Below are 22,033 nucleotides of genomic sequence, written 5' to 3' on the forward strand. Positions count from 1 at the left end.
ATATAATGAATATAGGTGAGTAATTCATGGTGCCAACACTGCTGGATCGACTGTATATTTTGTGTACAGTATTTGTCACAGAAGAAACAGCTTTATGACTTAAACTAAATAGTCACTGTGATCTGCCAGACCAGATAGGGTTGAAGATAGCACAGCTCCAGGTTGTTTTTTACTCATAGGACTCCTATTATTCAAGCATCTTTTTGTTTTCAGGGTTGTTTTAGTAAAACATCATTTAGGACTTTAAATCTCACTGCAGTGAGGAAGAAAGAAGTACAATTCACGTGTCTTTCAATTTTGTTACACCTGCCTGGCCACAATTCATCTGCCTACAGAATTTAATGCAGAATTTTACTGTACAGCTGCCATGAAATCAGTCTTCACCAGGAGTCTGGTACCGTGGATGATTCTAAGGGCACGTGGTTGCAAATTGTGGCTAGAGAGGAACCGGGGAATGGCCGTGGCAGATGTGCAAGAGATGTGCCAAGCAATTCCTTTGGCTTAACATGCAATTTCAGGTAGCATTCATTACTGACTGACAGGTAAAGTCATCATTTCTCTTAACTGAAACGGCAGCAGAGATCAAGTTATTATTTTTAGTGAATCTGTCACAAAATCTTTCCTTGTGTTCAATTCTGCGCCTCGAGGTATTTGTGTAAGGTAACACAATTTGTAGCATACATCATGCATTACCATCTAGTCATTTTAGATGTTAAAAGAAATCAACAGGTATTACTGAAAAGAGGGTTGTACCTTCTGTATTTAATACCAAAAAACCACTTCCTTGCATTAGTCATTTCAGACTGACAAATTTCTAAAAATCAGAAAAGAAAAATATATATCCACACATTTGTTAAATAAGCAACAAAATATTATAAACAAAATTAAAATTAAAACAAAACAAAATCAAACAAAAAAAAGGGTCAAACTAATTCTTTTACCTCATTAAAACATGCTCATAGTGAAAATTTATTTTACATATTTAAAATAGTACATTTAAAATTAGTTACATTACAGGTACAATGATGAACATTGCGACTATTCATTATTATATTGCACAACCTGACTTCATCAATGTGAGTTTGTTTCTTTTTTTTTTTTAAATAGTGCAAAATACTTTTTACAGGAATGTACTTGGATGGGGGTCTTGCAAACAAAAAAATATATTACAAAAGTTACTGCAAACAGAAAAAAAACCTAAAACAAATGAAAAAAAAAAAAGAAGAAGATACAAGCTGTACAAGGAAATTGCCATAGACAACAAAATCTCTCCTCCTTGAGAAGCAAATCTCAGTCCAACACAGAGCCTGGATTTTTGTGTTTGTTTTTTTTTAATCTAGATGCTGTTATAACCAATATATAGATTAGTAACTTAATACAACATAAATATAAGTCCAGTCCAATCAGGTCCATGTTGGTGTAAAATGGTGTCACGTAAAGCATATCTTTAACCATCTATGGTTTTATTTCTCTCCAAAGTATAAACAAAATCCCACAAAATGAAAATAAGCAAAACCAGAGCTATCCACCATGGCTGCCCGACGCTGCGGATTGACCACTCAGCTTGTTCCAATGGCACTGTAGATAAAAACCAGCAGGATTTCCCTACCATTTGAGTTTATTTTTTATTCATTTATTTTATTTTCCTCAAAAAATCCACATAGTGCTCCCAGCGAAGCCAATAGGGAACTTACTTGATGCTTCCATCGCTATTATCTGTAGTGGATTTAGGGAGGGGAGCCAAGATACTGCCAGGGATCCATCCTTCAGCAGCTGGAGAGTGGTCATTTGCAGGCTGGTACACCAGGAACATGTTCTGCTGGTTGATAGCAAGGATCTGAACCACCTCTCCTTGATTCACACAGATCTCATCCTCCTTCAGTGCATAGTAATCTTTAATCACCACCATGGAAGAGGTCCCATTGCACCCTCCCAAATCAGTCTGCAAACGGACACAACACAAACCGGTGAGCGGCCGGCACGGAGGAACCTGCCCTTTCTGGCAGCAGTCCCACTACTTCATGTCCAGCCTAACCAGACCAGGGAAAAGGACACAAAACACTTGGAAGTTCACATTGGCAGAAAAAGATTTTAAAGATCTGAAAGGTGGCAGTAACCTAATACAAACCAGTCTCCTATTTCACATCAGACTTCAAAGTTGCTAATGACTGCGTCCCTGGGTGTTCTCATCTGTGGGGGTGTCACAGATGAATGGTCTGTGCTGAGCCAAACGGGGAGAAAGACAAATGAAGCTGAGTGAATACTCACAGTTAAATATAGGTCAGATGGAAAGTGGCTTTGGTCAACCTCAGACAGCAGCAGGGTCCAAACACGGTTGGTGGCCACTGACTCTTTGGTGGGTTGTGTGCAGCACACCGGTACCCCAATTTTACCTTTAGCTGGCACCCTGCGAGCTGTTACGTGGGAAAAGGTCTAAGCTCTTCCCTACCACAGACTTTTTCAGGAATAGGTGGTTAATGGCTATCAGAGAAGCCTGAATATTACTTCTGCCAGTACTGGAAATGGATATCTAATTCACCAGATCTGCAAGCACAGTGCCCTGAAAAACATCGAGATCAGTGCTTAAGGGTCAGGCTCTGTCTCTGTTTCCCAGATGAAGTGTCATCCATGCGGATGCCAGGGCTTTTGCATGAGCTGTTTAATCCCAAATCACATGTTACCCCATTGCTTCAGTATGTCGATTCCTGTTGACCCGGTTAGCTGCTAATTAAAGATAACATCATGGATCACCTGTGGCACAAGAAATGGGCTGTGAGATCATGTTTTATTAGATGAGCTCAGTACCTTGCTTTGTTCATACTTGTCTCCGGGCTGTGAGTGCTCATACCCTGTGCTGCCATTGGAGGTAGGTATCTTCAGGGGTGGGAGAGATGGGTTACGGCTTGTAGCCTTCAAAGGCTTCTCAGACCCTACTGGAATAGAAGAATGGGGCCTGGTGTTGGGCTGGGGGACCCTGCCGGCCTGGGGCCGCAGCACCGCCGAGCTGTTCTCCTTGCGTTGGTACTCGATGGGCGACTGCAGCGCTGCAAGAGAGAACAGGAGTCAGCCACCTGCTCCCAACAGCCTTGCCAGGGGCTGCAGAGGTGCTCCAACAGGTGGGATGGCTCAAACACCACAGACTCATAGGCTGCAAACCAAACAGGAACAGGAGATGCTGCCTATGGAAGCACATGGCGTGTTGATGGCCAGACAGGACACAAGCACTTCACACTGTGCTGTGCATGAACTGAACACAGCACTCCATGCTGATGTGAAGAACAGCTTCTCTAACCTACTCAGTGAGGAGGCTAAAATGTCTGCCATTTACAGCATACATAATTGCATTCATTTTCTTTGAAATCACACAAATTAATCACATCCTGTAGTCAAAATAAATGAAAGCCTGACTAAGAGGTGCACAGCACATTTGCAGAGAATTTTGCTAACATCAGAAAACACAGGTCAGGACCTCTAAGTCTCATTTGCATATTGCCAATAAAGTGTGACTATTAAATACTCTTCAGGTGTGATGCACTGCAACTTGGCTCTCAATGTGCTTTCTACATGAACTGCTTTGGTTCAAGGAAACTGGCACCAAGACATTAATCCCAGCAGTCCAAACCTCTCCAGAAAACACCCAACAGGCAACATTAAACAGCTTCATAAGCCATAAAAAATAAAGTCTGCTTGTGAGAGTAGATTTTATAGTCATGGAGGGAGCTTGCACTGGGAAATGGAAAGACAAAAATTTCAGACCATAAAGAAATAAATAATCTGTTATGTTTGGAGGAGGAAGGATCAGGGCTGGGATTCACAGTGAGCAGATTTGCTGGGCTCAGGCTACCAGCCCCAGACCTATGGGCTTGGTTTTTTGCATGTCATGGGGCTTTAACAGATGATTTATAGTCAGCTAATACTGTGTACATGCATCAGACTAAACCTACTGGAATGCAGAGAGACTAGTCTAGCAAGAGGCAGACAGAGGACATAATGTCACAGCATCAGCCCCACCAGGGAACCACAACAGAAGGAATGTCTTTCCCAACAAAATAAAAAGGAAAGAAAACCAGAAAAGCTCAGCACCATACAGCATACTCTCTAACATTCCCCTTCCAGAGAAAGGCAGGACCAACTCAAGAAATCACTAAAGAACAAATGACTGGAAAAAAAATCAATCAAGGAGGATGCCAGATCACCATTATCTTCAAAAGGACACAGACACAGATCTGTAGCAATCTGGAAGATTACTTGTCTCTAAAACCTGACCCTTGTCACAAAAGCAGGCTGTATTTATGCCATGGTGACTGCCAGTTTCACTTGCTTACCTCAGCTGCAGCTGAAAATGGTTTGGTCCTGCTGCAGACCAGCCACAGAGGGCAAGGAAGGCTGGGGAGAACTTTGACAATGATTTTAACAGTGACATTTTTCTCCTGTATACAGTAAATAAGGCTGCAAGGTAGTTAGCAGTAAGATCTGAATGGATACTTCTCAATCTATCCTGAAACAACCTACTGTACTCAGTACTTTTAAAGGGTATTTAGCTGAGTGTCCATGTCTGCTCATTCCACCACGAACTACCACAGTGATGCCTGGCTTCCAGCCTCCTGTTAAACACCTGCCAGTATTCTTAGAAGCTTCTGGCAAAAGTCAGTGTCCATCTACTTGCATGTTCTCTCTTTCTCTCTCGAATTCCCCCCACAAAACAGGATTAAAAGAAGGTAGAGATGGATGGAATTTTCCTTATGAAACATGTCCAGCAGTGACAGACTTTTGTAACGTTTGCTTCCTAAAGAACAGTCACAACAGCCCATCATTTGATGTACAGCCCGTTTCTCAAGTTTAGCAGCTTTTACTTTTCTGTGGAAAAATATTAAAAACTTGAATTTGACACTTTTAAATTAATGAAGTTTGGATGCAAATCCCTTGCTTTGTACATAGCCCCTACTCTTTAGGACTTTCCTGGTGAAGAGAGAAAAATCAGAGACAGCTTGGGCAAGAACTCAAGGGGAGTATTTTCTTATTAAGTTCACACAGCATTGGCTCAGTGTGGATTTAATATGACTTTAAGGACATAAAACATCTGCTTTAATGAAACTCAAAGCTAAAGATTAGTCAGCCTCAATAAGATTACATTCTAAAAGCCACTTAAAATATTCTGGACTGGACAGGCTCTACTAGATACAGTATCATTTTCTTGGATCATATTTATAATTTTAAGGTAAATCCTTAAGCTTGTGTTTTAATAGAAATCTATTTTTACTTTTGCTTTAGAGATAGTGATGATTATGTTCCTAACCCATCACATTGCTTGCTGGCCTCACAGAAGATAGGATGAGTAGGGGCTATGGAGATGTCTCAGTAGAAAGAGAGGCTCACAGGGCAGTAAGTCCTGTGAAGATAAGATGGAATATTTAAAAAATAAAAAGAACAAGCAAGAAAGATATGGAAGGGACAGGAAAGCCCTGCATCAGTGCCTGCAGATCTCTCCCCAGGCTTTTAAAAAAAAGTCTGCAGCTAACTGTTAGTGGAACCTATTATTATTCCAATAATTCCAAAGCAAACTGCACTGTCATAAACCCATGAAGTTTTGATACCAGCTGGTCAAACTGGAGCACTTAGACTCTTCATCTCACCAGTGTATTCAAGGAATCATTTTGCCATGGTTGTATGAGGCCGTTTCTATTCCAAGTCACAAAAACCCAGTATCAAGTTGTGGCATCATGGGTGAAATATATTTCCCTTCTCAGCCCAGCCATAGATTCTGAACTGTCACAAACAACTTTTGCATGTAACCCCTTCCCAGTAAACTTCTGAAAAGTAAAATTAAGCTGAATTAAAATTTTTAAAACCTCCACATTGAAGAGAAGGGGACCTTTGCTTTGATGTGAACTGAAAGAGCCTCTTCCCATTTTGTGGCAAAAAAATCCACAAAACCAAATAACAAACCCTGCCCCCAAAAAACCACAAAACCTAACATATTGTGTCAAGTCCAAACATCTTGATTCAAACAAATATGTTTTTATTATTGAACATGTATTAAGCTATTAAATATAGAACTTGAATATAAGCTCTATAAAATAAGCTGTTTTGAAATGAATAGTGCAAAGCAATCTTGGAGGCATCCAAGGTACTTTGTTGATTCCAAACAGACAAAAGAGATACTATTTTTAGATTCTTTGTCTAGTCCTGTTCCCTTCTCTTACCCTCATCCACTCAGGAGCAGGAATAAGCTAAAATTGTTAACTGAATTTGATTCCTCTGTATTTTCAAATTACACACTTTTGTTGATTGTGTATGTGTGTGTGTGTCTGATTTTTGACAGATTTTTTTTTTTGAAACTTATCTTTGAAATATTTTTTCAGACCACCTCAGATTTATTTCTACAGCAAAGCTGATACTTTGGAGAGGCCCCTTTTCATGCACAGCTCCCATGGCTCCTAGGAGAAACATGCCCTTGCCCTTGTTTCCTTGCTCTTTCCTTTGTTTTGTTTTTTTTTAATTGAAAGCTGCTGCAGCCCTGCAGAGCTGGGACCTGTAGAGGATGCATGGTGGGGCAGCCTTCGTCCCACCTCACATCCCCAGCTGGTAGCACACAGTGATGTCTAACAGGAGGCTCCTGGGGATAAACCTTGCCCTGAGTAAATGAGAGATGCTGTGTAGACACAGTGGCAACCTGGCTTCGTCATGATCTTGAGATGGCTTCAGATTTAAAATCTCACTGTACAATGGAAAGCAACAGGTGACAGAGCCCTGCAAGCCCCAGTACAAAAGCACCACCCACGGAGGGACCTGAGGAACATGAGCCCAAGTGACACATGCAGAAGTGTCTCAGTAATTTTCTCACAGAGGAAATTCACTCACAAGGACATGAAGATTCTAAATCCCATTCAGCATTGCAGTTTGGGAAACAGAACAAAGACCATGTACGTACCATTTAGGAAATCCCGTTGTGTTTCCAGGACCTGGTTGATGTCCTGTACCCAAGCTTGTTTAATTTCTGGATTAGCTGCCTGCAAAATGACTCTCTCTGATGTTTCCCGGCTCATTAGAGCAAACTTGCAGGGATCATTGTCCACATTTTCTTCAATGATAAGGTAATTCATCTGAAACAAGCCAAGGTAAGCATTTTACAGGGAGCACAAGCTAACATTATACAAGAATCAAAACTATTGTGAAATGTTCCTGAAATAATTAAGTGCCATAATAAACTGTTAGATCATAATAATAAGAATTTGTCTCATCTAGATGTACCCAGATAAATCTAAATCTTAAATATGGTGCTTAATAAAGCTCTGACAGATGTACCAGACATCCACCCACCTTGTCTTGAATTACAACTTCTATTTTAAGTAACACAGAAACTGACTGATGTGCTTTGAATTTACTGAAACCCATAAATAGAACAAAAATGTTCCTATTAATATGTTAATAAAGTCTATCATTCCTCCAATTTAAATAAGTGTTTATATTTCTTGTCCTCTGATAAGAAAGTCTCAGTCTAGAGCATTTTAAAAATGGAATAGACTGTGCACAGAGATATAATGAAAAAAAAAGAGCAATTCTCCCGTGATGCTCCAAAAGATCTTATTTCTAGCAGATTGGAGTCATCTGTGTGTAATCATTTCACTTGACTGTAGTCACAGATACTCTTTATGGAAATCATATGGATGGGAATTTTGGCTGCTATCCTGCCTTTGGGAGGCTTCTGTTTTAAGTGTACTCATAACTTTAGCTTTTCCAGAGATACTTAGAGTGGTAAACAAGAATAAGTTGGCATAGCCTCCCAAAAAAATAAGAGAGGGAGTGTCTTCAAAAGCAGACAGCTCTGAAGACTAAGGCAGTAATGTCCCCTAGAAGAAATCCATCTCTAATTGCTCTGAGTATCTGTCACAGTATGGAGATCCATTCCGAAATATTGTCCAGCATTCAAATTGCAAGATGGAATTAGCATCTTCCTTTGCTCCTCAGGGTCCCTGTGAAGTTCAGTGACAAGCAGGAACTTCCCTGACATGAGGACATGGAAAGGATGAGGGCAAACAGGTGAGCCTGGACAGTGCTCTTGCTCCTGATCTGAGCTCATTTTCCTCTGGTTGACAAAAGCAATCCTGGTATGACTCCAGGTAAAAGATGTGTAGAGTCCCCTAACCTCCTGTTTGTGTCTCAGGGAGATGCATTCACCAAGGCTTCCACTTAGGTATTTTGAGAGCCTGAAAGGTATCCAACAGAGCAGTATCTGAGAGGAGATGTGCCATTTCTCAACACTGAGGACCTGATTGTGTAAAAAAGGATTCTTCCCTAATGCAGGACAAGATGCTGAAGCTTCTGCCACAGTTTAAATGTGACAGACCTTGGAGAACAATATCTGGGAGTCCCATCTTGCTGACAGACCAGAACAGCTGCAATTGAAGCCATTTGCACTCTTTGCTCTGTGGCTGTGACAGAGGAAAGAAATGGGATCTGTGGTGCTGGCTCAGGTGGAGGCCCCGCTGCAAGGTGGGGATGCTCAGGGCCCAGGGAGGCAGGGGATAGTCCTGCTCCACTGAGAGCCACAGCTCTTCCCTCTGGGAAACAGACAAATGCAAAAGCACTGAGAAGCTCAAGTGGGGGCTGGGAGGGAGGGTGTGAGAGCTGCTGGCACACAAACTCCACGCTGAGGTGGGGAAGACACGCATGGACCACAGGGGATCCCACACTTGCACTAGACACCCAACAGGAGAATGGGCTGTTTGCCAAGAGGAAGAAAAGGGGCTGGAAAATTATCATACAAAAATTTTAAACTCAGGCAGTGGGAACAGCATTCCTTTCGTAGGCTGTGTAACTAGAAAAGCAACTCCTACCCTTGAGGCAAGCTAATTTTATTGACATTAGGAGAGATTTATTTTTCTCTCTTTATCTACAATATACAATTCAGGAATTGCTTCCTGCAGATAAAAGCCTCATTGTTAAAGTAAAAATGATTCATACTATTTCCATCTCCAATTTTAATGCGATTTAAATCAGCAAAAATAAAATCAAAGCCGATCATATAAATGAAGATGATTGTTTATTTGTACACTTTGGGTTTTCCCTTTATAGCCTATTATTTGGTTGAAAACTATAAAATACACTGACTTGCAAATGGATATAGGCTTTTCAGTAAATGCTGCTGTTTCCATCAGCCAAGAAGACAACCTCATTACAGTTTACTGTAAATTTGTTTAATTATATATGTTAATATGCATTGTTTCAGCTGGTAGTGTTCTCTTCTATTTCATATTAATCCATCATTTAAAACTTAGAGCAAACATAATACATTCCCCCATGTCTCTTACCCTGTATCTTTGAAAAGGAAATCAATGCTAGACTGGTTTCTTAGCTTTGAACAAGCCAGAAATTCAAATGAATCAGTGATTTTGCTTTTTCTGCAGGCACAGCAAAGGCTGTTCTACCAGGAGATGTGCAGCACACAATCACTTTCACTGACCATTTCACAGGTTAACTTTGCATTTGTTAAACAAAGAAGTATTTCCACTGGTTACTTTCAGCTTTTACTTTTAGCGCCAGCCCCATAATCTGGACAGATTATTTAAAACCAAAATTAATTTCTCAAAACTCTCTTTATAGTTTATCTGGTTTTGTAATTCCTCACAGCTGTATTTTTGGAATTATGTGTGGTTTTATTTGTCTTTGAAACATTCTTGCAACATCCAAATTTGTACTAAGAGCCCTCACCCAAATTAGGGAGAGTATTTCCAGAAATATCGTACTTAAGGCTTAGTATTGACTTACAGTTTGGCCTAAAATGACTGGTTTGGATACTGTACCTTCATTTACCTTTTATAATCATGCATAAAAGCAACTATTGTAAATGTCCTTTGACTACTGCAGGTTTTGTAGCAATATTTGCTAATTCAGAGCTATGAATGACAGAGGATCTGCCCTGGCTGTGTTCCTTGTAAAAATTACCCAATAAATTTAGACACCCATGGTTTACTTAGAGATGATCTCAAACAGCCTCTGATCCACTGAAAGGTAAATGCAAATGTTTTCTGCACGTTGCTGTCCCCTATGACAGACTGAACCTTACATGATCATCAAAGGAGTATGCTTCTCCCTCTGCATTTCTTACCTTTATGCTCTTCTTGAACATGTAGCCTGGTGTCAGAGATCCTTTTCTAAGGAGTTCACTGAAGATAACTATTTGCTCAAAGAGAAACACCCTGCGCTCCTTGGGTCGAGACTGCACCCCGGAATCCTGCTCTGTCACGTAGAAGGTGTCCTGCTGCAGCAGCTTGCCTTGAGCTGTCAGCTTGCCCTGGGAAGCAGACAAGGCACCAACATTACAAACTCTCACCCACTGTGATCCCACAAGGTGATATGATCTACTTCATGCAGCCCAAATTTTCCAGGCAGCCCTGCATTCATGTGAGACACATCACATCCCCTCTGAGTTGCCCAAGCAGCAATCCTGTAAATCGTGACCTCAGCTGAAGACAAACAACAGAGGTTTTCCTTGCTCTCATTGCCACTGAGTACATAAAACCTAAAGCAAGAGGTCTCAAGCAGACAGTTTAGTACACTTCATTCCAAATCCTGTTCCCACTATGTTCCTGTAGTGCTCCAGCCAAGAGCTCTCCATTATGCCCTAAGCCAGCAGTCACTGACACAAACCTCTCAAAGGTTTGTGCAAAGGCCAGGACCTCCCTGTTTGCAGTGCATAAGACATTAAGACAAATCTTAGTTCATTTTGGAGATAAGACCTCTCCCCAAAGCCTACCCTGGCTTATTTAAAAGCCACAAGCTGTACCCTGTGGGGTTGTAACTCCCAAGTCTCCTCTTGGATGTTGTTGAATTCGGCAGGAGCTGTTAATGTGTTAATAATGCCAGGTGACCTTACTAATAAGCAGGGCAGGTTGGTTCATCACTTATTTTGCTCTGGTAATAGATATAATAAGTCTCATTAAAGCTTCCAGAAGCTTTTAAAGACCTCCCATTTTGAAGAAACAATATGAATTGTCACAAGTTTAGAGTGTGTCATTCCCCCACCTTTGAAACCTCACCAAAGCATAGAACTCAGCACTGCAGAAGAACAAGCCCTAGATAAGTAGCTTGGGTAGATTGTAGAGACACTCATAGAAAGAGAAAGCAATTTTCCTTGCCTAGTTATTATTCTAAGAAGAATGCAAATGCATTACCTCAAAGCCTTGGAGGCGACCCAGGTTCATCATGTCATTGCAACGTTTTGGTACAAGGCACATTAATTCAACTGCTTTCTGTTGAGGAAAAGGGATGTTGCATTATTACAAGAGAACCAGAGGGCTCCTGAAAGCACAGTGTCAAATAATGAAGTTCAATAGCAGGATTGCTGTGCTCATGGCAAAGCCTTGATGAATAGATATCTAAAAGAGGATGGTGCAGGATGAAAATGCAGGACTGCACCATCCTCTTTTAGCTCTGGTTTAAGCTAAGAGAAATACCACATTTAGAATACCAGCAGGATCTTCAGCTATTGTCAAAGGAATATTGGGGTTTTCATTTCTCCACACAGAGTCCCATTAGTCCTATTGTCCAGGGCATGAAAATGTACCTCTATCTCGGAGCACTCCAGACCAGCTTTTTCACTGTACCTCAGGAAGTCCTGGAGAAAGCAGAAAGGTTTGCATTAAGGCACTTCAGGAAAGACAGAACAAAAGGCACCAGTTTGAAAAGGAAAAAGCATATTCAGCATGTGATTTGAGAAGAAATTTGCTAATATTAATAAATTCATCTTCAGAGATTGCTGAACATCATAACCACTTTAGAAATATGGAACAGGGGTGTGGATGGTTGTTGAGAAGATCACAGAAAATAAAGCAAAGCTGGGGTTAGACCTTGGGATTGCTTATTTGGTCCCTGTCTTAAGCCACAAGACCACACAAGCACACACTCATGAAGATTTTTCTTTTCCTTTTGGCATTTTGGGGAACACACTGCTGTGCCTTTGCTAGTGTGCAATTCCCAAACCCGGGCTGATGGCAGCCTGCTGGGGTCTAGTTCATAAAGAGGAGAAACCAGCTCAGAGCCCCAGTGCTGCTGGAGATTACAGGGTAGGTTCAGACATGCCTGATTGTAGATATTGGCTTCAGACCCCTCGGGATGAATTTTCAAAAGTGCTGAGTAACCATCATTATGGATAAGTCAGCATAAACCAGAGTGGTCAGGCTCCTTGGGAAAAAAATTGTGGTGAGCTCCCCAAATTTTAAGACGACAGAATATTCTGAAAATAAGTTTCTTCAGCTGATTTGAAGGCAGATATTCAGAAATGGAGGCTATAGCATTTCCTAGAAGCATGCCATTCAGCACCTAAGACAGACTTTAGCAGTACACTTCTGTATCTTTGTTCCAATTAAAAAAATTGAAAGTTTCCTCTGAAACTTCAGAGGAAGAAAAGTCCTATTCGAAGCGTACTCTTCCATAAAAAAATTTCAAAAGAAAGTTAAAAAAAAAAAATCTGTTTACGATCCTAAATTACAAACCACTCACACAGATGTGGCCTCCTGCTCTCTGGACACTTTCCACAGACCTCTGTCACTGCATGCCCAGAGAGCAGACCTCTTTTCTTCTAATTTGATGTATTTATTCCTCACTTAAGTCTAAGGCTGATTTAAAATAACAGCATCTAGTGCAACATGCAGACAAGAGTTAAATCCAAACTCTATTTTTTCACTCACCTTGAGAAGAAGCTGGTATTTAGTTATTCTTTGAATGGGTTTAATCAAAAAGTCACTGATGGTCAGCCGTTGGCTTATTTCCTGCTGAACCTCCTAAAAAAAGAGGATTAAAAACAATTGCAAACAATCACAGAGTAAGACAGACAACATGATAAAACGTCTCAGCAGAGACTTATTTCCACTGAAAGTTGGTCTGTTCTTAATCTTTTGTTTGCAAGAGGGAATTTCTGAGGATTTAAAAATCTGGCATACCCTATTTAGGCAAGGCCTGGGTAGAAGCTGTGACCGAGCTGGGAGGCGTTGGGAAGCTCAGGATCCCTCCTGCTCTGAGCTGAGCCAGCAGCCCAGCAAGGACTGAGGGTCACCCTCCCCTCTGCAGTGGGGATTAGCTCTCCAGCGAGCCCTGCAGAACAACCTCCTGCTCTGGGGTGAAAGGAAACATCTTTCCCTTGTTAAACAAGCTTCTTTCACATTACCATCGAAATGTGTCTAGTCCCAAAGACTTCTTGAAACAGACAGAGTTACTGGGGATTTGTGAGAGGCACCACCCAGCTCCAACAGCTTTTACCTCCCCTGTTGTTTGCACACCACTGATTTAAAAGCCTTGTTTTACTTGGAACAGAAATTAGTGCATTTGTGGTACTCTGAGGGCCACACACAGTTAGTACTGAATTAAATATTTATTAGAAATTCACAATATGAGAATTTGAAAGCACTAAATAACAACACTTTCTCTGTATGGCAGAGACCTCAGCACCACGTGCAATATCAAAATCCTCAGGAGTTTGTTTTAGACAAACCCCACAGGTTACAGAACAGTCTCCTTGACCTGGACTCAGAGCTGTAAGCAGTAACAATGTACACTGAGCTGTGCTTACCTCAAAGTAGGTTTCATACTCAGCTACTATATACTCAGAGCGGGGCTTGTTTTGGCAATACACCACATACATGTGCAATCGCCGCTCCTGTGAAGGCAAGAGGCACAGCAGCCTGGTGAGATACTGGCTACCCTTCTGGCATTAAACGCTGGCAGAAAGTTGCTGTGATATTCTCCTTGGTCTCCCTTATTTGTGGTCTAATCAAAGATTTAGTTTGCTAAAGCAGGAAAGAAAATCGGTAACTGCTTCTGTTCACATCTGCACCTAGGCAAGGGGAGATTTCTGGGTTGTGAGATTTGTGGCCAGTGAGAGATGCTACACCCACACTGACAGGTCTCAAAGCTCCTCTAGAGTTATGCTTTGGCTAACATCACATGAACATGTAAATTGTAGCAGTTGGCAAGTACCTGCTGTAATTGTATTTTGGCAGATGTCCCTGACCATATCAATTTTGCCCCCCAAGTAAGTTGTCTGCAAGAAGACAATGATTAATGCCTTAGTGCAATCCAGCTGCCCAATGAAAATGTGTAACTATAGGGAAACTTTGTGTTTAAATTCAGTAAAAGTATGGAGTCGGCACAAACAGATGATTTTGAAAAGGAGCCATTGCACCCTAAAAGACAATTGTAGTAGATATAGCAAACAAAGTAAAACTTACATGCTTAATAAAGAGCTGTGCTAAACGCTCAGGTTCTTGAAGACATTTTTCCAGTTCACCCAGGAAAAAGCTAAAAGAAAGGATAGGAACACTTCAGAACACTTGTTTAGGCCATCCCAGCAGCAAACCAGTCATCCTTCAGACGTAACAGTGGCATTTTAACTCCAGAATTCAGTAATAAATTAAAAGGTAAGCTTGGCTTCAGCCCTTAATGGTGGGATTTCTAAATCATTAGATGAGAGCTGTGAAATGTGGAGATCTTGTCTTGCAAATTGTCTGCTCTTTTTTCCTATCAGAGTGGTTTCAATTCCCAGAAAGTGCTGATCACTATCTAATTCCATGACTTGCTTTCCTTCACTGAGAACTCCCAAAGTAAAACCCTCCCAGATACCAAAATGCTTGTGAAAACTCAACTTATGAGAACTCCCGTTTTACCAGGAGTTCTCAGTTGCATGAGCAGATTTGGAGTCAACATGAAAGAGATTGCTCTATGCTTCCACCTGAATAAATGAATCAACATGATTTGCTGGTGGAGTTATGGTATGTTCTATTTCCCACTGGTTTTAATTTCATAATAAATTGCAATATCTATTTCACAATAGTCACAGTAATTCATAAACACCATCTCCATCTTGACTTGCAGCTTCAGGGAGGTCATTCACTCTAGCTCAAATGCCCTTATCAAGAATATTCTGGGATGCCTCAAAGTGAGCTGAAAACTTCAGACACATTGATAGATTTTTCTATCTGGTAGGCAAATCCAGATAATCATCCTGTCCATGATCTTTTTCATTTCAGGATTTCAGTCTCAAATGACTCCACAGATTTGCAACAGCAGCCAGATTTTGTGAGAGGACACGCTTTTTGATCCCAAGAAATCCCAGAACTTCAAAAAATGATGTAAATTGGACAGATGTCCCAATTAAAAATCACCATTAGATACAGCTGCTTCCATAACCCAATCCTCTATAAATGCTACATTCATCTGCATTTAAATAGTCTTCTTGACCCAGATATACAGAGCTAAAAATAGGGAATCTTTCCATTTGTGTTTCAGAAAACTCCTATCCTCACATTTACTCAAGGAAAGGCACTGATAAACACATTCCATTTTCTGGTATCAACTTCATAGGAAGTGAAGCTTTCTCTGACATTTTTTAGCTTGTGCCCACAAGGTCATCTGTCAGAACATAAGGACAGGCACAGACATGGGATAAACATCTATGGGGGGACACATGACAGCAAGGATACTGTGATTCCTAGGTGAGGGAAATGTCCAGAGCTGAAGGAAGATCCAGCCCAATGCCCATTGTTCAAGTCTGCATATGCATACTTAAAGTTTAGTTGGTTGGAGCTGCAGAGAATTTATGAGTGGCAGAACTGAAATGATGACCATATTGTCCATAAGCAAGACATTTTTCACAAAGTTACATGGGAAATGGCCCAGGGTTTGTGTTTCCAGCAGCTTTTCAAAATCTGCTTCTAAGGAATGTAGTTCCCAAAAAGCATCAACTTGGCCAAAGCATGCTAGGGCTTTCAGGTGAGAAGGACCTTGAAGCAATTTGCATTTTATCACCCTTCTAGCATTTTATCACCCTTCTAGCCAAACACCACTGGTATGGTCAGCCTTTGTGATCCCATCAGCTGCATGTGAAGGTATTGCTGAGAAACATCTTAAAGAGGAACAAAACCAAAAACTTACTCTTTGTGCCAGTCATAGATTTGGTGAATATTGCCAAATACAATCTTGTCTTTCCCTTTCATATCTTCAGAAACTCCTTTTTCTTCCATCCTCTTCATGAAGCCCTTTAGGATTAAGGATCATTGATTCAGCAAAGGATTCATTTGAAGGGCGAGCACAATTACACTCTTTTTTGAAGAAGCAAAAGTTTAATGCCAGGATTTTTTACACTGAAAATGCTTAAAATATCTTTCAAATAATTTCAAACCAGAAACCTAAGTAGACACTTTAAATTACACAGTTTGATTAAAAGAAAACTTTAAAGGATCTGTTTAGACTATCTGCAACACTTACACAACACATTATTAAATGTAATTGAAGTGACAAGTGCAATTGTAAGATAAAAGTTAAAGTAGTTTGTCGAACTCTTGGCTTCTCTGGTAAGAGGAGGAAATCAGACTTTATAGAGCCTATACAGTCTATAGACTATAAAGGTCTTCCATTCATCACCATGAGTATCTTGTGGGAGCACAAAACCAAGCAGTGAGTTTAGAGTCACAAGAACAGGATTTCTCACACCTCCTGGGAGTTTCTTTGTAAGTCTTTGGAGCATGACAGCCCTGTCAGGTTTGCCAGTGGTGCATACATAACACAAATGTTTTCAAGTTTGGAAGCTGCTGAAATTCTCTAAGGACTAGTGAATGCCACTAGTGAATCACATGTCTCCAGTTCTGAGTTCTTGCTGGGGAAAAAACTGAACCTTGCACTGAGTTAGATGTGACAGGTGATCCCTAAGGATCAGCCAAATCTTTGCAAGTTGAAACTTAAAAAAGACATTTTTTAATGCTAAAAACCCTCAAACTCTCTTTTATTTCAGGCTTTTTTTGAAAAACAATAATCTACAGGACACACATGTACCTCAACACAGTTCCAGGCCCAGCTTCTGGAAAGGTACTCAGAGGACATAAGTCCAGGTGCAAATTCAAGGAAAGCATGTGTTACCATTACCCAATATCATGGGAAGAAAAACATGAAATAAGTGGTAGGGTCATAAGTTAATTTTCCACCCATGCCTCCAAAGCTGCATTACAGCAAAAAGAGTTTGTCACAAGTAGGGTAGCCAAGAAAAACCTCTGCACACTGGAATTGAACCTAAAATACAACATTTGCTAGATGGAAACAAAAATAGTTTCCAAAGGCATTTCTTCTTGTTTCTGTCAACATGAGAAGGGGACCATGGAAGCAGACTGCAAAATAAAGCAGTTTGTTTCCCCTGCTGTATTTTTTGTTGTCACTTGTCAGCATGGTGCTTTTTAGTGGGAAAACATTTTGCATAGCAGGGTTTGCTTCAGCTCACCTCCACAACAATTCCCAAGTCCTTGACGTAGTCTTTTTCAGTCTGCACCAGCTCATTTAAGACAAACCTAAATTAAAACAGAACACACAAGTATTTGACCATAATTCTCGATGTTACCATTTGCTCCTTTACCACATTCGAGCTCACCATAAAACCCCATCATCATCCAGATCACATAACACAATTCACCCTTCACTCAGAGCTCAGTGGAATGTAACAGACAAAAACATCACATGTCAGGTCAGAGTAGTTTCAAACCTCTTAGCCATTCTTTCCTGCTATCCCTCTTCCCTCCCCATGTCCCAGGATGGTGCAAGAGCAGCAGCACAAACAGCTGCCTGTACCTTACACTACCCCTCCCTGATCTCCTCTCCCCATCCCCTACACAGCTTCCCTGAGAATGATGGACACGTGTCCTGAGCCACTTTCCAGCAAGCAGGAGTGGATTCCTTGCCCCAGTCCATCTGGCTTCACCCAAGATTCATCAATTAAGTACCAGTTTGGAAGTTTCAAACACTTGGAAAAAGAATCCCCTCTCCTGTCACAGCTAAGAGCTTAATCTTTTAGAGCAGGTAATCTATGTGTGGGTGTCAAATGTTTGAACTCTGACTTCAGAGCTAATAACCCCAGGTAGGGGAGTCATCTGATGAAGGCCTGATGCATGCAAACAACAGCAAGCTAAAAAAAGCCCCTCCTTTGTAACTCCGACTGACTAATCACATAATGTTCTTTTGAGGATAATTTTAAAAAGTTACAGCTTGCTGCAGACAGTTTGTCTCTCAATTATGCCAATACACAGATTTGGCATATGACAAACTCCATCTGTCCTCAAGTTTGCTATGGCAGTAACAAGGCTAACAAGATAGAGGAGTGCTTTCATGTCTGGTATTGCTCTGTCCACATCAAACACCAGACTGACCCACTTGAAGGGACAGGACTGAGGGCTAACAGTGCTAAGATAAAGCCTGGAGAGGAAAAAGACAACCAGACTGGCATTGCAGGACAGATTTAGTCAGGAGAGGCTACTGGGGAAGTAAACCCTGCTCCTGCTGCATTTGCAACACGTCCCTTGCTCAGACAAAGCAGAGGCAATAATTTTTCCATGTGGCAGAAAAAAGTCAAACAGCTTCTTGTTGGTTTGAGAGTGAAATCCAGCCCCCTTGGCAGCAGGCAGGGCTGGCAGCAGCCACACCAGACCCTTGTGCTCTCCAGAGCACTGTGCCAAGTTGTGCCCGGGCAGCAAACACGTGTGAGCCAAAAGGCAGGAGGCTGCTCTTTCCCAGAGCACATGGCCTGAGCAGGCGTGTGCTGCACAGCCCCTCGGGCTGCCTGACCCACTGTGCCCTTGGGACAGGCTCCACAGTCCCCTCTGCCCAGAGAGAAAGGCCAGGAGGGGACCTTGCAGCTGGCACCACCTCTGTTTGCATTGCTCCCAACAGGCACAGAGAGCTGCGCAGGGAATGGCAGAACCTCTCCCACCTACAAGGTTACTGCAAGGATCCACCCTGCCAAGTTCTGCTCTAAAAATGAAGCAGCAGGTACTTGTAGTACATAACACTGCAGGACATGCAGGCAGGTGTGTGTTTATTAAAAATCAATGCAGCAACCAGGTTTTTGGTGAACAGACAAAACCTGCCAATTCACACCTCTACTATGATTCGGGGTCTGCACCTCCATTGCTTACTTTAAATTCAGCACCAGGGTTCCCTCTGCTCCTCTCTTCCTACCAAGCAGGAAAATCAGCCTTGACCATCTCTACTCCTTCTCTGAAGCCTACCTGACACAGCACCTTAGAGGTACTCCCAAATATAAGGTTTCTAAGTTGCATGTAGGCAAAAATTCAAGTTTGCTTGTCTCCTGCTCTGATAACAGGGAGCAAGGGCAGGGAGCTGTTTGCAAAGTGCCCTGGTCACCAGCAGGTATTGACTACACAGCTGCATTTAAACTGACATGAACAGGATTTCTGACTGAGTCTGAATAGCTGGATATCTTGGAAACTCTGTATTAGACCTATACTGAACAATGACACTCAACAAGACTATTGTCCTACTCCTCACAGAAATGCAGCAATCAAGCCTGATGGAATAAGGAGCTTCCCCTCACTAGGGCTAACTGCTGGCATGGATGTGCTGCCAGGAACAGAGGACATTGCTGCCCATGCCTGTACAAGGGTTCAGCTGCTGTTTTGTGGGGATTGGAGGGTCACAGATCGAGCTGGGAGATCAGCTGCTTCACATGACTATGGAATTAAACCCAGCAAGCTGCAGGGACACAGAACACAGACACAAAGGAGCTGGAGGGGAGACAGATGTCTTGTGCTGAAAGCCACTAGCAGGTGCTCCTAAACATCCTGGTGTTTAGGAATTCTGGCAGCTACTAATTGCACATAATAGGCTGCCAGTCCCCTGCCAGAAGTGTTCCTGTAGCCGAGCTCACAGTGGCAGAGGTCGCTGCACTAAAACTGCAACTTGCAGTTAGCTGCCAGCCACCTAATTAATGAATTGCTACCAGAGGAACTCCAGATCCTGCAATACTGAGGAGCCTCTAGGAGACAGTTATGGGCAGAGGTTCCCTGCGGGAAGGCTGACAGCTGCCCTGTAGAAAACTTCTGCCATTGAGAAACACATCTAGGACTGTCATGTCTTTGCTGTTGGGAGTTGCTCCAGTCTCCCACTGTATCCCTTCTCTGGCTACCTGCAACAAACTGCAGGAGCAAATGCAGGAGCTTTCACAGACCTGTGACACTTTGCTCCTACTTCATCTTCTACTCTTAACCACCTCCTTGTTCTCCCTGACTTGGCACCTCTCCCAAATGGGGTGCTCTTTTTCCTCCTCTCACCTTACCACACTCCCATGAGAGCTGTATGGAACATTACTTTTCCCCTCAATCTACCATTTGATTAGATCATTGCAATTACTGTTGTTAGTGTAAGAGGTGATACAAAGAAAACAGCCACCTCAGCTTTCTCTCAGATAATTCTTGATCCTGCTGCTCAACTTCTCTGTGTTCTTCAGCTGAACACACATTTAAGAAATGCTTTAATCATTACAGGCTTTGAAAGAAATAAGCATTATTTTTCTTAAATTTAAAGGGGTGCATAGCTAATTTTAAAAAATAACTTTCATGAGCTGTCACCACTTCTTTTTTCTCCCATTACCATGAATATGAGGGTTTCCCAAATGGAACTTTCTTTGCAGTGATGTGTTTCCACGTCAGATGCATCTGAATCCTGTCCCTTCCTTTGCTAATAATGAGGGCAAAAAATATATCTTTCAAAAAATCCTAGAGGGATTTTTCTTTTTCTCAAAGGTAGCTAATAAGGTCAACCACATAGCCCCTCTCTGAGAGCTGATTTCACCTCTGGCAATGCTGTAATTACCAATGCAAACATCTCAGTAATACCCATTGAGCACTTCAGAGGCTTTTACAGCAATAGCTATTTGCTATCTGGTGTAAAAGCTGTACATTTTCGAATGATGATGAATTTACTGTGTGTGGAAGTGCTTTTATGAGGTGTTTTTACCGGTTAAGAAAACCAGGAATCAAGCAGAACACAGTTTTACTCTCAGTTCCATGGTCATTCACTGCCTACAAAGTACTCCTTGAGTGCTGCTGTGTGTCCTCCTGGGGTACATATTTTGGAAAGAACCAGTAACACAACTTACATCCTGCCTCTCATTGCTTTGGCTTTTTGTTCCTCTTCAAGGTTTCGTGGGGGAGTTGAAGGCGTCATTCCTTCATTTAAGCAGCCAGTGGCATCTTTTAAGCCTCCTCGGTAAGATCCTCCTTCAAGGGTCTAAAAAACCCCAAAGAACAATAGAATAAACATTCTCCTTGAACTTCAGCATCAGTATTCAAGTCAATTCTGCAGACAACACTACAAAGTATTCAGAAATACTCTCCTGCAAAATTTCATAAAACACAACCCAACTAATTTTAGGTTGATGTAGGACCCCACAAAAAAAGCCTTAAAGTGCAGTTGTCATCCTCTTGTTATAAGATGGAAAAAGATGTTCCAGTAGATCTGAAAAAAAACCAAAACCAACTTCTTCCAAGTTATTTCAAATCCACCTGGAAAAATCCTGATGTCTCAATCAGCACCACTGTTAGGCTACATGTGGTTAAAAGCTCCTCTGCCAAAAGCTGAACGGGGGATTCTTGTAGTAAAATAAAACATGACATAGAGATAGATGGACACCTAGTAAGGTTCTACAATAATTAATGTTTGCCCCAAATCCCTTGAAAGTAGTTGTAATAGTCTAATAGACTGCATGTGGGGGAGAGAAAATAAAATATCATCAAAAAAATATGTATGACTGGATTAATGAAATACTTTTCAGTTTGTTAGTCCCGCCATGGAATAAAACTATTTTAAGTGAATTTTCTGGGAATAGCCTTCTTGGTTTCCCATGCCACAAAGAGCTCCTTTACCACTCACGCCTTATCAAGCACGTTGTAAACATTGACTCTTTCATGTACCAACATCTCAAACTGAGAAAATACCAAAGTCTTCTGAAATGATTCACTAGGTAAAGATGCTTGCTCAGAGTTGCACTAATTTAATGAACACTGTGGGGATTTTTAGATTTTTTTTTACTCTCTTCATCATTCCAGCAGATGTAAGAAAACGAACCTTTGTAGACTCATCATATCCCTGCTTGTTAATTATGTTGAACTTGTTCAGATAAAGCATTTAGCTAATTTTAGAGGTCCTGGGATATGTAGAAAAAGGTGTAGCTTTGATATTAACATTTTTGAGCTGCACTGGG

At 41.5% G+C, this 22,033-nt stretch overlaps 1 protein-coding gene across 3 annotated transcripts in view; it reads right to left on the reverse strand.

Moving 5' to 3' along the window:
• Positions 1-22,033, reverse strand: part of KALRN (kalirin RhoGEF kinase) — a 464,195-nt gene that overhangs the window by 28,472 nt on the left and 413,690 nt on the right. For all 3 annotated transcript variants that reach the window (XM_050976704.1, XM_050976706.1, XM_050976705.1), the window contains 12 exons: positions 20,930-21,060; positions 17,264-17,330; positions 15,928-16,031; positions 14,226-14,295; positions 13,568-13,654; positions 12,690-12,782; positions 11,567-11,617; positions 11,175-11,252; positions 10,109-10,294; positions 6,932-7,103; positions 2,806-3,044; positions 1,695-1,942 (listed from right to left, as the gene is read on the reverse strand). In XM_050976704.1, coding sequence (XP_050832661.1) covers positions 1,695-1,942; positions 2,806-3,044; positions 6,932-7,103; positions 10,109-10,294; positions 11,175-11,252; positions 11,567-11,617; positions 12,690-12,782; positions 13,568-13,654; positions 14,226-14,295; positions 15,928-16,031; positions 17,264-17,330; positions 20,930-21,060 — 1,526 coding nt within the window. The remainder of the gene's footprint in view (positions 1-1,694; positions 1,943-2,805; positions 3,045-6,931; positions 7,104-10,108; positions 10,295-11,174; positions 11,253-11,566; positions 11,618-12,689; positions 12,783-13,567; positions 13,655-14,225; positions 14,296-15,927; positions 16,032-17,263; positions 17,331-20,929; positions 21,061-22,033) is intronic.

The sequence above is a fragment of the Serinus canaria genome, chromosome 7 (genome assembly GCF_022539315.1).
Source record: "Serinus canaria isolate serCan28SL12 chromosome 7, serCan2020, whole genome shotgun sequence".
In the NCBI taxonomy this organism is placed as follows: domain Eukaryota; kingdom Metazoa; phylum Chordata; class Aves; order Passeriformes; family Fringillidae; genus Serinus; species Serinus canaria.